The sequence below is a fragment of the Macaca fascicularis genome, chromosome 10, assembly GCF_037993035.2.
Source record: "Macaca fascicularis isolate 582-1 chromosome 10, T2T-MFA8v1.1".
Lineage (NCBI taxonomy): Eukaryota > Metazoa > Chordata > Mammalia > Primates > Cercopithecidae > Macaca > Macaca fascicularis.
Genome location: NC_088384.1, coordinates 25818089 through 25833344, shown reverse-complemented (window position 1 = coordinate 25833344; position 15256 = coordinate 25818089). Strand labels below are relative to the sequence as shown.

At 44.4% G+C, this 15256-nt stretch overlaps 1 protein-coding gene across 5 annotated transcripts in view; it reads left to right on the top strand.

The window, feature by feature from the left end:
• MYO18B (myosin XVIIIB) overlaps positions 1–15256 on the top strand; it is a 300194-nt gene that overhangs the window by 131897 nt on the left and 153041 nt on the right. For all 5 annotated transcript variants that reach the window (XM_065522341.1, XM_074004130.1, XM_065522339.1 and 2 more), the window contains 3 exons: positions 4150–4278; positions 6047–6190; positions 8070–8159. In XM_065522341.1, coding sequence (XP_065378413.1) covers positions 4150–4278; positions 6047–6190; positions 8070–8159 — 363 coding nt within the window. The remainder of the gene's footprint in view (positions 1–4149; positions 4279–6046; positions 6191–8069; positions 8160–15256) is intronic.

Here is a 15256-nt window from a genome sequence, read left to right as displayed (position 1 = left end):
GAGTAAATGTATGGTGTTATAAGGTTATGGGATCACTGTTGTATATGCATGCGTCTATTGTTGACTGAAATGTCATTATGTAGTGCATGACTGTACATAACATATTCTTTTTTTTTTTTTTTTTTTTTTTTGAGACGGAGTCTCACTCTGTCGCCCAGGCTGGAGTGCAGTGGCCGGATCTCAGCTCACTGCAAGCTCCGCCTCCCAGGTTCACACCATTCTCCTGCCTCAGCCTCCCGAGTAGCTGGGACTACAGGTGCCCGCCACCTCGCCCGGCTAGTTTTTTTGTACTTTTTAGTAGAGACGGGGTTTCACTGTGTTAGCCAGGATGGTCTCGATCTCCCGACCTCGTGATCCGCCCGTCTCGGCCTCCCAAGGTGCTGGGATTACAGGCTTGAGCCACCGCGCCCGGCCAACATATTCTTTACAGATAGGTCTTTACGGTCCTGAATCTGGGGAATTGTTCTTCATCTCCAGGAACTTCATCCTTCTAGCCCAGCAGTTCTCAAGTATGGGCCCTGGACCAGCAGCATCAGCATCACCCAAGAGCTTGCTAGAAACACATTCTCGGACTCCACCCCAGACCTAGTAAATCAGAAACTCTGGAGGGGGACAGAGCTGGCAGTCTGTATAACAAACCCTCTAGGTGATTCCAGTGCATTCAAGTCTGAGAACCACTGGTCTAGATAATGACTCAGTTATGTTATAAATGTGAAAATCAGGGCCTATAGTCCTGGTAGCTCTTGCAGAAGAAGAAAGAAAACAGTCGTTACACACAGTTTACACTGGCAGGAGCAAGAAGTCCGTACGCCTAAACATTCAGATAATAAAACATGATTATTATTGAATAATACTTGGTATTGACTGAGAAACTGTCAAGAGCAAATCAAGGTCAATGTGTCCTTTTGGAGGCCAGGCCGGGGGATAGACTGAGAGCGTTAGGGGCAGATGCAGCATCTTATGCATTGCAGGATTGGCACGTAATAATGGACAAGGCTATGAAACTCAGGGCACAAGAGAATCGGCTGACCCAGTCCACACCCGGGCACCACCACTTCCTAACTGCGTGAATCTTGAGTGACTGGTTTAACTTCCCTGAGCCTCAGTTATCTCATCTGTGAAATGAGGCCATTACTTCCTACCTCCCAAGATGACCGTAGGGATCCATAAAGTGTCATGTAACAGGTGGTGTCTGCCACTGCTTGCTGAATACATTTGTCAGTGGGGCAAGAGGCTTATCAAACAGGATAGCATTTTAATGTTTAAAGAATTAAACTCCTCTAATCTGTAACGTGACTAAGAGGAGAGGAGCTAATTCCTCGGCGGTACCAGATATGGAAGCTGTTGCCATATCAGATTTTTTAAAAACCTGGGCCTTCCGCGTTTTTAGAAGAAAAACAGTTTACAGAGTTGTGTCCCCTGTGGATTCCTTAAAGGTGGGGCTTTGGGGATGTTACACGCTGTTTGCCTCTGATAAGCTGCTGGACCCATGAAAAGCAAATAATTTAGATTTTTCTTCGTGATTTTTCAGCCTCTGGTGCCTTATCAAGGCTTGTGCTGAGGGCCATGGCATTTGTGGAAAAGGTGTGATTCTACATGCGGTCGGCCCTGGTCGGCAGTATGCTCTTTAAGTGGCCAAAAAAAAGAAAAAAAGAAAAAAAAAAGGGGAGAAATTGAGATAAGATTCTGCACAGGCTTATTCCCATTCTGTGTATGGTTATTTCCAATTATCTTTTTAATGAAAACTTCATAATCAATAGTGGTTTTGGCAGCACCTGCCATCTATTGTAATATACGAACTGGAGCTGTCATCACTTTGATCATTGATTTTTTTTTATAGCAGCTTTTGGGACTCACTAGCTTGTGAAATTAATACAGTCATTATTGAAGCAATCTGATAGGTAATGAGCCAATCGTGTCTTTATTTCAATGAGAGTAATGGCCTTGGTGGCCCTGTCTGATAGATAGGAAGTGTTCTGCAAAGCCATGGAGGGTTAGGAAACAGAGTTAGTACTGACTGGGTGTGCTGATTTTTATTTTCCCATTGAGAAAAGGCGTAGTGCAGGATGGTTGGAGATGAGTGGTCTCCATTACGAAAAATAGGTTTAGGGTAATGGAGAATCGATCCAGACCCTTTGTTCCACCTGGAATCAAATTGCAATTGAACCTCGCACTTCAAGTGCTTGTATCATAATGAATGAGAAAAGGCAGCCTCATGTTGACAGACATTGAGAATGGGTGCAGGAAATAAACCTGAAGTTGTAGGCTCAGGTCTCAGCTTTGTTGGCAACTGATTGTGTAACCTTGAGTCAATTTCATAACCTGCCTAAGCCAGTAGATTCCTCATAGAGCTGTTTGAGTATTAAAAAGAGACCTAGGAGAAAGCACTTTGGAAAATGTAGATGCCGTGCAAACGTTCACCCTATTCAGTGATCATTGTAGTCTTGTCTGAAGTCAGATAGAGGAAAATAAATCCTGGTGTTACCACTTGCTTGTAAAGGATCGTGGGCAAATACCTTTTTTTTCTTTTTAAGCCTTAGTTTTTTCCTTCATAAAATGTGAGAATCATAATAACTACCATATAGGATTAGGCATGTAAAACGTTTTACCTGCATGTCAAGTAGTTGTTGAGTCCAGTTCCAAAACACAGTAAATGCCCCCAAATGTTATCCATTAAATGATAAGTCATCAATTAATATAGAGGTATCCAGTGTCTCCGGATAAACCCCCTTTGTGATTATAAACCACATGTGACAAAGAAACACATGGGACTCTTTTTAGAAATAAGCAGCATAAGGTCATCAGAAAAATGACTCCTTCCCCTGTCACTGACTCAAATCCCACTATAAGAGCATTTTTCCTCTGCCTCTCGGAAGATGAGAAAACGACCACAGCAAACCAGAACTACCCTTACGCATCGGCAGGAGCAGGCCTGGCCCAGAAGCTTCAGGTTCTCATAGAAAAGCATTTAATTCAAACCTCCAGGACTCTCTGCCTTGATCTTTTGCTAACAGTCAGTCCTGGGGTCCCAGCTTCCCTCATTCCTGTTCCTTGCGGTCTACTAGAAGGTGGCTCTGTGGGGTGCCAAGGAGGCATTGATCAGAGTGCTGCAGAGGCCATCATCCATTATTGATGAGCTACGGCCTGGAAATCGTGTACCAAGAGCTGTTTCCTGCTAGATCCCTCAGCACCTCCGTGGGTGGCACCAGCCCAACCCCATCCTCTCCCGACCAAGAGGACTGTCATCCCTCCCCACACTGTCTCTGCCCCTCCTTACAAGGCTGGACTGAGATGTTTCTTTTTTTCTTTCCTTTCTTTTTTTTGACGGAATTTTGCTCTTTTTGCCCAGGCTGGAGTGCAGTGGCACTATCTCGGCTCACCACAACCTCTGCCTCCCGGGTTTAAGTGATTCTCTTGCCTCAGCCCCCAGAGTAGCTGGGATTACAGGCACCCACCACCACGCCTGGCTAATTTTGTATTTTTAATAGAGACGGAGTTTCATCATGTTGGTCAGGCTGGTCTCAAACTCCCGACCTCAGGTGATCCGCCCGCCTTGGCCTCCCAAAGTGCTGGGATTACAGGCGTGAGCCACCGTGCCCAGCTGGAGTGAGTTGTTTCTAAGCCCCTGCTTCACTCAGATTGCTGGGGGTGCTTAATCAAAATATTCACATTCCCAGGCCTGGCCTTAAACCCACCACCCAGCCTTTCCTGGGGTCTGGGACTCTGCATGTACTACACTTTCCAGGTGGTGACTGTGTACAGAACAGTTTAGGCAAGTCCATCCTAGCAGTGCTTCTCAGAGGAATGTGAACAGGAATCCCCGGGGGATCGTGTTAAAAATGCAGGTTCTGATTTAGCAGGTCTGGAATGGAGTACGAGATTCTGCAGTTCCAACAAGCACCCAGGTGGTGCCAATGCTGCTGGTGTGTGGCCCACACTGAGTATCCAGGGCCTAGGGGAAGGGAGAGAGGAGCCATCAGCAGACAAAATGCTTTGATAATTTAGACTCCCCCACCTCCCAATTAAAGGGCAACTGCCAACAAATATTGCAGGTGCGTGCAAGAGAAGTGGGGTCTGAGTTGCAAGCACTTCCCATTGTAGACAACCTTCTTCAGCAGAGGACTCACCTGAAACCTTCCCTCTCCCCAGGTTTTTCTCAAGGCAGGTGTGATCTCCAGACTTGAGAGGCAACGAGAGAAGCTGGTATCTCAGAGCATCATTCTCTTCCAGGCGGCTTGCAAGGGCTTTCTGTCTCGCCAGGAATTCAAGAAGTTGAAGGTACTGCATGCTGTTTACATGCGGAGTCTGATCCAACAGGTCTGGAGCGGGCATAGGGTCTGCCTGTCCCTCAGGATGATGCTGGCGCACCTGGCCCAAGGATCCAGCCTGAGCAGTGAGACTTTTTAAGTGAGGCTTTGCAGGATGTTATGACTGTTTCTGGGAGATTGACATCAAATTATCCATGAGGTCAGCCTTGCACTAGGTAGCCATGAGGTTGTCCAAGCCCTCCTGGGCCAGTTCATGCTTTCAACCTGTCTTGTTTCCGGAGGAAGTCACTTTCACAGGTCAGCAGACAGGGCATGACCAGGGCCCAGCCACTGAGGTTTTGGAGACCAAAGGCCAAGTCGAACTTGAAGCACTGACCCATTTAGGGTCACCATCTTCAGAGATCCCTGTAGACTGAATTTCCTCTCTGTAGCTGCACAATAGAGAGAAAACCACATGGCTCTGGTAACAAATAATATATATGTTCGAATTCCACCTCTACCTCTTAGTAGCTGGGTGAAGGTGAGATGAAATGATGTGCACTTAGTACAGTACATGGCACATAGTAATTGCTCAATAAACTTTAACTGCTGTTACCTTTGGATTGTTATTCTTAATTACTACTACCATTAGAATGGAGTCTTATTGTATGTGCCTCCAGTTTATGTGAACTTGTAAACTCAAGTATAGTACTTGGCAGAAAGAGAAAAAAGATGAGACCATGAATAATGAAAATATTATAACCCCACTGGCCTTCTGTACTCAAGTAGCTCACACCTTGGAATGATGTAGAATAGAGTTTCAGAGCCTGGGCTCTGCAGCCAGACTGCAAGGGTTCAAACCTGCTCTGGCACTGAGAAGCTGGGTGGCACTGGGCATGTGACTATACCTCTCTGAATCTCACTTTCCCCATCTGTAAATACATAAAATAACATGATCTTCCCAGGACTATACTGAGGACCAAATTGAGGTGTGTGAGATGCTCAGGGCAGTTCCTAGCACTTAGGAAGCTCAATGTCTGCTGCACAAGAATCAGCTGCTGTGATAGTGATGAGGGAAAAGCATCTTTTGGCCTCTCTGCCAGTCAGTGCTGCTCTGGTTCCCTGCAGTGATAAGAATGAAGTGGGTCTGTGCTTCTCAAACTGCGGTCCCAGGCCAGCAGCATCAGTATCACCTGGGGATTTGTAAGAAAGGCACATTTCCAGGCTTCATCCCAGAGTGGCTGAATCAGCACCTTTGCGGGTGGTGTCTAGCCATCTGGGGTTTAACAAGTCCTCCGGGGGATTCTGATGCACATTCAAGTTTGAGAAGCATGGAATTACTGTTTAAATACACTGTAAAAATAATCTCCCTTCAATATAAGCTAATAACATAATCTTGGACATTGTTATTTGTGGGCAGTCTTAGAGATTTTTCAGTGATAGTTTTTGTTTTGCATGACCTTTAAACCTAATCCCCATGTAAGATGTAACCTATTGTATAGTTTCTTTTACTCTTTCTGCTAGTATTATTTGGCCATGCAAGACTAAATTATGGCATCGTGGTTGATGCAGAGAGCCTGACTTATCAAAAGGACTACAAGAAAGGAAGCCTGTGTGTGTGTGTGTGTGTGTGTGTGTGTGTGTGTGTGTATGTGTGTGTGTTTTAAGGTATCCAGTCCCTTCCACCAGGAAATAACCCCACTTCCTCCAGCCCCTTTGCTACCCTCTGCCTCCTCTCCTTCCTTTATCCTCACCTGGATTGGAAAGGACCCTCCAGTCTGTGTTCTCCTTCCCTGCAGATTCGCCGACTGGCTGCGCAGTGCATCCAGAAGAATGTGGCTGTGTTCCTCGCAGTCAAGGACTGGCCATGGTGGCAGCTCCTTGGTTCCCTCCGGCCCCTACTTAGTGCCACCATTGGAAATGAGCAGCTCCGAGCCAAGGAGGTCAGTCAATGTGGCAGAAAGGGTGCTGAGTGGCTGCTCCCCACACCCCCGTCCTCCTGCTTGCATCCAGGACCCTGTGCCCCTATTCCTGAACATTCTTGATCTTGGAATGCTCAGCCTAACAGCCTTGATGCCCCTTCCAGATGTTCCTCTGCCTCCATCAACACAGAGGGGTTCGTGAACACTCAGTACTTAACCCAGAGAAGCTCATTGGGCAGTCTTTGAGTCTTTTATTTATTTATTTATTACTATTATTTTTTTTACCTCTCAGACAACACTCTTTTTCTATCATTCTTTCCTGTCACCACCTATCTTTTATAACTGTTTCAATTGGTTTCTGGTTCATGCTTTTCGTTGTTATTATTTTGCAAAAATTAGTAAATACACGCACACATTTAGTTCTTATATTTCTTACATAAAAAGTAGAATACTGGCTGGGCGCGGTGGCTCACGCCTGTAATCCCAGCACTTTGGGAGGCCGAGACGGGCAGATCATGAGGTCAGGAGGTTGAGACCATCCTGGCAAACACGGTGAAACCCCGTCTCTACTAAAAATACAAAAAATTAGCCGGGCATGGTGGCGGTTGCCTGTAGTCCCAGCTACTTGGGAGGCTGAGGCAGGAGAATGGTGTGAACCTGGGAGGCAGAGCTTGCAGTGAGCTCAGATTGCGCCACTGCACTCTAGCCTGGGCAACAGAGTGAGACTTCATCTAAAAAAAAAAAAAAAAAAAAAAAAAAAAAAAAAAAAAAGTACTATATTCTTCTTCGACTTTTATTTTTTACTTGAAAGGTATTCTGAAAAGCTTGCCGTTTCCATTCTTGTGGAGCTCTTCCTTGTTCTCTCTTTATGGCTGCATAGCCTTCCTTTGTGTGTCTGCTCCGTAGTTCATTCCACCCGCCTGCTGTGGGTGGGCAGTGAAGCAGCTTCTGAATGGTGCTGTCATAGGCACAGTGCTGAGCCACTGGCAGAAAGGCAATCCCTGGAGAATGAAGTGAGCACAGTGTCCACACTTGGGCATACCCAGCCTCAGGCAATGCAAGGGACTCATTCTGATTATTTGTGTTCAGCCCCTAGACAGGGCTGGGCTGGACCAGACTTGCATGAACAGAGACACTGAAATTTGGAAGTGGTGAAACGAAAAGTCTCTTGTTGGAACCTAGCACCTGGGTATCTTCATGGATGCTGGCTGAATTACTCACTCCATTCCCCAACCACTCTTTAAAAAATTTTTTTTTCATCTTTAATTTACAAAGAGTAATCGTACATATTTGTGGGGTATAATGTGATGTTATGATATATGTTTACAATACGAAATGATTAAGCAAAGCTAATTAACAAATCCATCACTTCATTTATCATTTTTTTGTAGTGAAAGCACTTAAAACCTACTTTTTTTTTTTGAGACAGAATCTCACTCTTGTCGCCCAGGCTGGAGTACGATGGTGGTATCTTGGCTCATCGTAACCTCTGCCTCCCAGGTTCAAGTGATTCTCCTGCCTCAGCCTCCTGAGTAGTTGGGATCTCAGGCATGCACCAACACAACACGCCTGGCTAATTTTATATTTTTAGTAGAGACAGGGTTTCTCCATGTTGGTCAGGCTGGTCTCGAACTCCCAACCTCAGGTGATCCACCCACCTCAGCCTCCCAAAATGCTGGGATTACAGGTGCAAGCCACCGCACCCAGCCAAAACCTACTTTTTGCAAGCAATTTTGAAATATACAGTGCATCATTATTTATTACAGTCACCATTCTGTGCAATAGATTGCTAAGGTTTATTCCTTCTCACTGAAACTTTGTGCCCTTTGCTCACTCCTAACACAGGTGGAACTTAATCTCTGGTCTGGAATGGTTTCTGTTAACGTGTTTGTTTTTGTAGGAGGAGCTTACAACGCTAAGACGGAAGCTAGAAAAATCAGAGAAGCTGCGGAATGAACTCCGGCAGAATACAGATCTGCTAGAAAGCAAGGTATCCCCATCCCTCCTCTTGGGTCCTTGTGGGGTTCTTTATGTATGTGAGATCCGTTTAAGGGGGAGAACAATGATATGCCTGCAAGTGTGCTAATTGCTTTACAAGCACTCCAGAATTACCTGTGAGGCATATACTGTTATTGAACTCATTTTACAGTGGAGGGAATTGAGGCCCTGGGATATTAAGTATCTTCCTTGAGGCTGCACAACCAGCAAGTATAACTGAGATTCAAACCCATGTCACCTGGTTCCAAAGGGGAGAATTTCTTTTTTTTTTTTTTTTTTAAATTTATTTATTATTATTATACTTTAAGTTGTAGGGTACATGTGCATAACGTGCAGGTTTGTTACATATGTATACTTGTGCCATGTTGGTGTGCTGCACCCATCAACTCGTCATTTACATCAGGTATAACTCCCAATGCAATCCCTCCCCCTCCCCCCTCCCCATGATAGGCACCTGTGTGTGATGTTCCCCTTCCTGAGTCCAAGTGATCTCATTGTTCAGTTCCCACCTATGAGTGAGAACATGCGGTGTTTGGTTTTCTGTTCTTGTGATAGTTTGCTAAGAATGATGGTTTCCAGCTGCATCCATGTCCCTACAAAGGACACAAACTCATCCTTTTTTTGATGGCTGCATAGTATTCCATGGTGTATATGTGCCACATTTTCTTAATCCAATCTGTCACTGATGGACATTTGGGTTGATTCCAAGTCTTTGCTATTGTGAATAGTGCTGCAATAAACATACGTGTGCATGTGTCTTTATAGCAGCATAATTTATAATCCTTTGGGTATATACCCAGTAATGGGATGGCTGGGTCATATGGTACATCTAGTTCTAGATCCTTGAGGAATCGCCATACTGTTTTCCATAATGGTTGAACTAGTTTACAATCCCACCAACAGTGTAAAAGTGTTCCTATTTCTCCACATCCTCTCCAGCACCTGTTGTTTCCTGACTTTTTAATGATCGCCATTCTAACTGGTGTGAGATGGTATCTCATTGTGGTTTTGATTTGCATTTCTCTGATGGCCAGTGATGATGAGCATTTTTTCATGTGTCTGTTGGCTGTATGAATGTCTTCTTTTGAGAAATGTCTGTTCATATCCAAAGGGGAGAATTTCTTAAGTAAGTCACAAAAACGCAAATCATAGGGAAAAAATGACAAATTTGACTATATTCAAATAATGAACTTTTGTTTATCCGAGCATAAAATGAAGATATATTACTTACTTGGAGTAGGAATTTGCAAACTGGAAAAGAGTGTCCAGAATATGTAAAGAGCTTCCTCAAATCAATTGGAAGAATCCAGCAAGAACAGAAAAACAGGCCGGGCGCGGTGGCTCAAGCCTGTAATCCCAGCACTTTGGGAGGCCAAGGTGGGCAGATCACGAGGTCAGGAGATCGAGACCATCCTGGCTAACCCAATGAAACCCCGTCTTTACTAAAAAATACACAAAAAATAGCCAGGCGAGGTGGCAGGCGCCTGTAGTCCCAGCTGCTCGGGAGGCTGAGGCAGGAGAATGGCGTGAACCTGGGAGGCGGAGCTTGCAGTGAGCTAAGATCTGGCCACTGCACTCCAGCCTGGGCAACAGAGGGAGACTCCATCTCAAAAAAAACAAAAACAAAAACAAAAAGAACAGAAAAACAACAAGTATAGGCCAATAATATGAATGGGCAGTTCCCAAGTAAGGGAATCTTGTTTCAAGAGTTCAAGTGTTCAGGAATTCAAATGGCCAATACACTCATAAAAAGACACTCAATCTAATTAGCAATTAGGAAGTGCAAATTAACACCTTAATAGGTACTGTTTCACACATCAGATTGGAAAAATCAAAGAGTGTGGTGTAGCCAAGTGTTGACAGGGCTTTGTAGCAGTGGGAATTCTTATTTACCGCTGATGGGGTCATAAATTGATCTCATCACTCTCGAGCAATTTGGCATTATTTATGAAAGTTGAACCTGTCCATGCCCTGTGGCTGGCAATTCCACCTCTAGGTATTTATGCTAGAGAAACTTATCCATGAATATGTGAAAATACAAGAAGTTCATAGCAACAGGCTTTGTTGTGTTGGAGGAATGTAAACACAGGAAAATAAACACTTAAACGGGAGCTTATTAATACGAGAATAGGTTAATATGTTTTGTGATAGTAAAAACTGGAACTCCCAAGAGTGAAAATGAATGAAGAGACAGGCAAAACTGTGGCTCACTGGCCAAATTCAATGCACCACCAGATTTTGTAAATAAAGTTTTATTGGAACACAGCCATGCTCATTCCTTTATGTGTAGTCTATGACTGCTTTCATGCTACGATGGCAGGGCTGAGCAGTTGCAACCTGAAACTACTCAGCCCTGCCATGTGGCCTGTGAAAGCTAAAACATTTACCCTCTGGATCTTTACAGAAAAAGTTTCCTGATCCTTAAACTAGAAAATGTGTATCAACATGGATTGCTCTTGCAAACATAGTGCCAAAGGAAAATGATTCAGTTACAGAAGAATACTTGATTGATTAGGGGTATATCCTTGTATACTTATGGTGTCATTGTATTTATGGGAATCTAACACCAAATTCAGAGTAAGGGTTACCTGGGATATGGTCATGTGACTGGAGAAGGTTATGTTGGTTGAATGTGTGACTGCATTCCCTATGCTTTCTTTATTTAGTTGGGCGTTGATTTCGTGGGCTGGGGGTGACTACATGAACCAGACAGTTCTTGCTCCAAGAAAGTCACTGCAAATTAGAGACAGACTTCTAGACAAAGTCATATGCTGTGTTAGTCCATTCTTTCACTGCTCTAAAGAAATATCTGAACTGGGTAATTTATAAAGAAAAGAGGTTTAATTCACTGAGGGTTCCACAGGCTATACAGGAAGCATGGCTGGGGAGCCCTCAGGAAACTTACAATCATGGTGGATTGTTAAGGGGAAGCAGGCACGTCCTACATGGCTGGGGCAGAAGGAAGAGTGAGAAGGGGGAGGTGCTATACGCTTTTAAACAACCCGATCTCGTGAGAACGCACTCACTATCACTAGAGCAGCAAGGAGGAAATCTGTCCCCATGATCCAGTCACCTCCCACCAGGCCCCTCCTCCAACACTAGGGATTACAATTTGATATGAGGTTTGGGCGAGGACACGGCCAAATCATATTATGTGCTATTATGTTGCATGTGGTCAGCAAGCCATGGCTAGACCAAAGAGGAGCTTTTCGAGGAAAACCTGCTGTTCCATGTAGACTTTCAGGACTGGGGAAAGGGAGGCACTTATCTAAGGATTAAAATGTAAAGGGTCACCAAAAAACTCAGCAAAATATATAATATTTTAAAATTGTAAAGTAATGCAAAAAAAAATCCCTGATGAACAAAATATCAACATTTTAAGTAAATGCAAAATTTGTAGGCCACGATTAGGGTGAGGCAAGTAAGCATCCTATACAGTGTGAACCGATCTTTATTTAAAATGTTGATGTTTTCTTCATCGTGGATTTTTTGACTAATTGAGATTTTTTAGATATTGCATTAAAATCATTTATCTTGATTTCTGAGAGTTTTTTTGGTTTTTTTGGGTGCCTCCTTAAATGTTGCACCCTAGGTAAGTGTTTTACATGCTTCATCCTATTCTCAGCTCTGTTTCTCCATGAAGCTCTGGGTACCTCCAAGGATTCTGTTAAAGACCAAATTAAACCCACGTTTTCACCCACTCAACAAATACATATGAGTATCTCCCATGTGTTAGACATTTGACTGGACACCTTGATAGAGCTAGGAAGGAGGTAAAGTCCCTGTCCTTACACAAGGTCTCCAGGCCAATAGAGGGAGACAACAGACCACAAGCAAGCTTGTCACAGATCATGAAGTGCTATGGCTGTGAAGCAGAAGGAGGTGACAGTGATGGAGGTTGAGCATGGGCTCTATTTACCTAAGTGGTCAAGGAAGAATTCCATGGAAGGGGATGTTTGATTCCAGATCCGAATGATTTGCTGTAATCTATATGCAGATCTGGTAGAAAGAGTAGATATGGCAGGTGCTAAGGTCCTGGGGCAATGTGAGATAATATTTGTCAGTCCAGGACAAAATTTAAAGCTTTCTACACCCGAGAGCACCTTGTGTTGTTATTACTTGCTTATAATATTGTTTGGCTTGGTTGATGGACAATGGTGACTATAAATGGATTTATGATTAAGCCAATAGAACATACTCTTCTTCCCATATTGATAACCCAAGTTGAGCCTGAGATGGCTCACGTGGGGATGTGGAATGAAGTTTGGGAGGAGGCGATCTCTTTTCTGCTGCTTCTCATCTTCCCTGTAAGAGTGTGTCCCTTCTCCCCACATTAAAGTGTCAACCGTGGAGTCGGCCAGGGAGAAGACAGAAGCCTTGCTCCTTGCAGGAAGGACCACATCCACACAGAGAGTTAGGAGAGGCTGGGCTGAGATGCACCCTGAGCCTGTGCTCCTCTTGTGCAAAAGACTGTAAGGGGGAGAAGAAATGACACACACGTGCCTGATGTCTCATTCATGTCTTGCGAGAGCAAGCTGTCTGACCTCTCGCCGGCAGCAACAATGAGTAGAACAGCAGAAGTGAAAAATCGGAGAGCTGTGGGCAGGTTAGGAATATCAGGGACTTCCCTGTGGAAATTCCTTCCCACTGAGCTGACATTTGAGGTAGTCATTAATCACGAACTGTCAGGTCGGATTTGCCATGCATCAGTTGTTGGGGGAGATGTGCAGGGAAGAGATGAACATCTTTAGCATCCGGAGCTGCAGTTTATGGGACACTTGGAGAAGGAAGGGTGGAGGCTCAGGCTTCTGCAACCTGAACCAAGCAAACAAATGCCAACACCTACAGCATATTCTGCTCAGCCTCTTTAACTCTTTGCTTGTATCATGGTTACAACAAGATGTATGGGGCCTTGAAAAATTAAGATAAAATTTAAAAGTGAAGAAAGCCAGAGCGAAGGGAAATAAGAGTTGATGAGCGTATGAAGCCAGGCGAAGAGGTAGAAAATGGAAATCCATCTTTGGCCTTGGATGCCCTTTCATTTCATAGCCTTCACGTGTGCTGTTCACTCTGCCTGAAACACTCCCTTCCTCCTCTTCACCTGGTTAATACCTCTTCATCGCTTGTCACTCATTTTAGGTGGCACTTCCTCTGAGAAGCCCTCTTCAACACTCTAAGGGTGAGTTAGGGCCCTACTCTGTGCTACCACTAGCCTTGTCATTTCCCCTCACAGGATTAATTGACTCTTTCCTAGTGACCTCCTGTATCTCTGTCCCAGCTAGACTGAAACCCTTAAAACAGGGATCAGTAATCCCTGCTTTCATCCCTGTTCATCAAATAATCCCAGTCCCTGGCACAGGATAGATAAAGAATGGTCAAATAGAAGCATTAAAGTTGGGCTGAAAAATCCGACACTGAGCTTCCTAGCAGCCAAAGCTAAGAGGGAAACAAGATATTTCATAGACATATTGCGTGTAGATTAAAGAAAAAGAAACACCTGTTGCATGAGATAAGTAACTTTTCTGGGTATTGAAGTGTTAGGGAAATTTATTCCATGGATTCTCATAAAAGGGGCACTAAGGGATTTAGCAAAGGATGACTTCAGCAATCTTCACACAGTAATCGAGAAGGGATTGGGTAGGAGCACTTTTCGTACCATCATCCTGAACTGCAAGCCAAAAGCGTGATGTCACTTCTATCAAAAATGAATCAACTGAAGTCAAAGCAGTGCTTTATCCAGGAAGCACATTTGATGACTGAGTATTATGATGACTTTATCTTCCTCAAATCTTTCTCTCCCTTCCCACTTCATCTTCCCCAACTTCCAATGCTACTACTGCTTTATGTTGGTTGCTTTTATGTTAAAAAAATTTTTTAAATAGTTTTAGAGGGTACAATGGCAGTTTTTTTTTTCACATGGATGTATTGCATAGTGATGAAATCTGGGCTTTTAGTGCAACCACCACCCAAATAGCGTGCCTTATATTCAAGAGGTCATTACTCTTTTTTAATTAGTTAATTAATTAATTTTTATTTTTATTTTTTGAGACAGAATCTTACTCTGTTGCTCAGGCTGGAATGCAGTGGAGTAAACACAGCTCCCTGCAGCCTCAACCTCCTGGGCTAAAGCGAACCTCCTACTTCAGCCTCCCATGTAGCCAGGACCACAGGTGTGCATCACCATACCTGGCTATTTTTTTCCATTTTGGTGGAGACAGGGGTCTCACTTCTTTGCCCAGGCTGGTCTCCAACTCCTGGGCTCAAGCAATCCTCCTGCCTTGGCCTCCCAGAGCGCTGGCGTGAGCCACCACACCAGGCCTGTAATTACACTTTAAAGAGCATCCTAGTCACCTGGGGAGCTGTTAGTCCTGTATCTTCCCCAGTCCACCTCCTGAGGGTCTGATCCAAGAGGAGGGTCTTGGTATGGGGGGGTGGGGAGCCCTCCAGCCCCTAGGTGATCATGATTCGGCGGGTGACGTTGCTTTAGAGCAGTGGTTCTCACACTTGCAAATGTATCAGAATGCCCTGTAAGACTTCTCAGAATACAGATTGCTAGACTCCGGCCTTAGAGATTCTGAATCAGTAGGCTTGGCGTGGCCTTGGGCAGGCTGTATTTCTAACAAGTTCGAATGCTAAAGGTGCCTGTCCTGGGACCACACTTTGAGACACATTAGGCCAGAGAACAGCTAGAAGATATCTTCTTCCACGTGCATCGGCTTTCTTGGGAGGGAATTTCTGTTAACAGACAAGGAGCAGACAACCCTTCCAGGGCCGTGCATTATGAAGACACCCGTGCTGCGGTTCATGGCCTCTGCATGCCACCCCTTTGTCTCTGGAGGGGGAGAAACAGTACTATCCACATTGCTAACACATGTTGTGTCTCGTCAGTGAAAACTCCATTTGACTAGGCTTATTAAAAAGACAACATTATTGCAGAATGATTTAAGTGCTTCATTTGAAGAAGAGGAGACGAGGAGCCGCTAAGAAGCTGGCTATAAATACGCTTCAAGCATGCAAAATCTGCCTTGGTGGAAACTGGGTTTTTTTTTTTTTATTTTATTTTCATAAGAAGGCAGCGCTGGTCTTCTT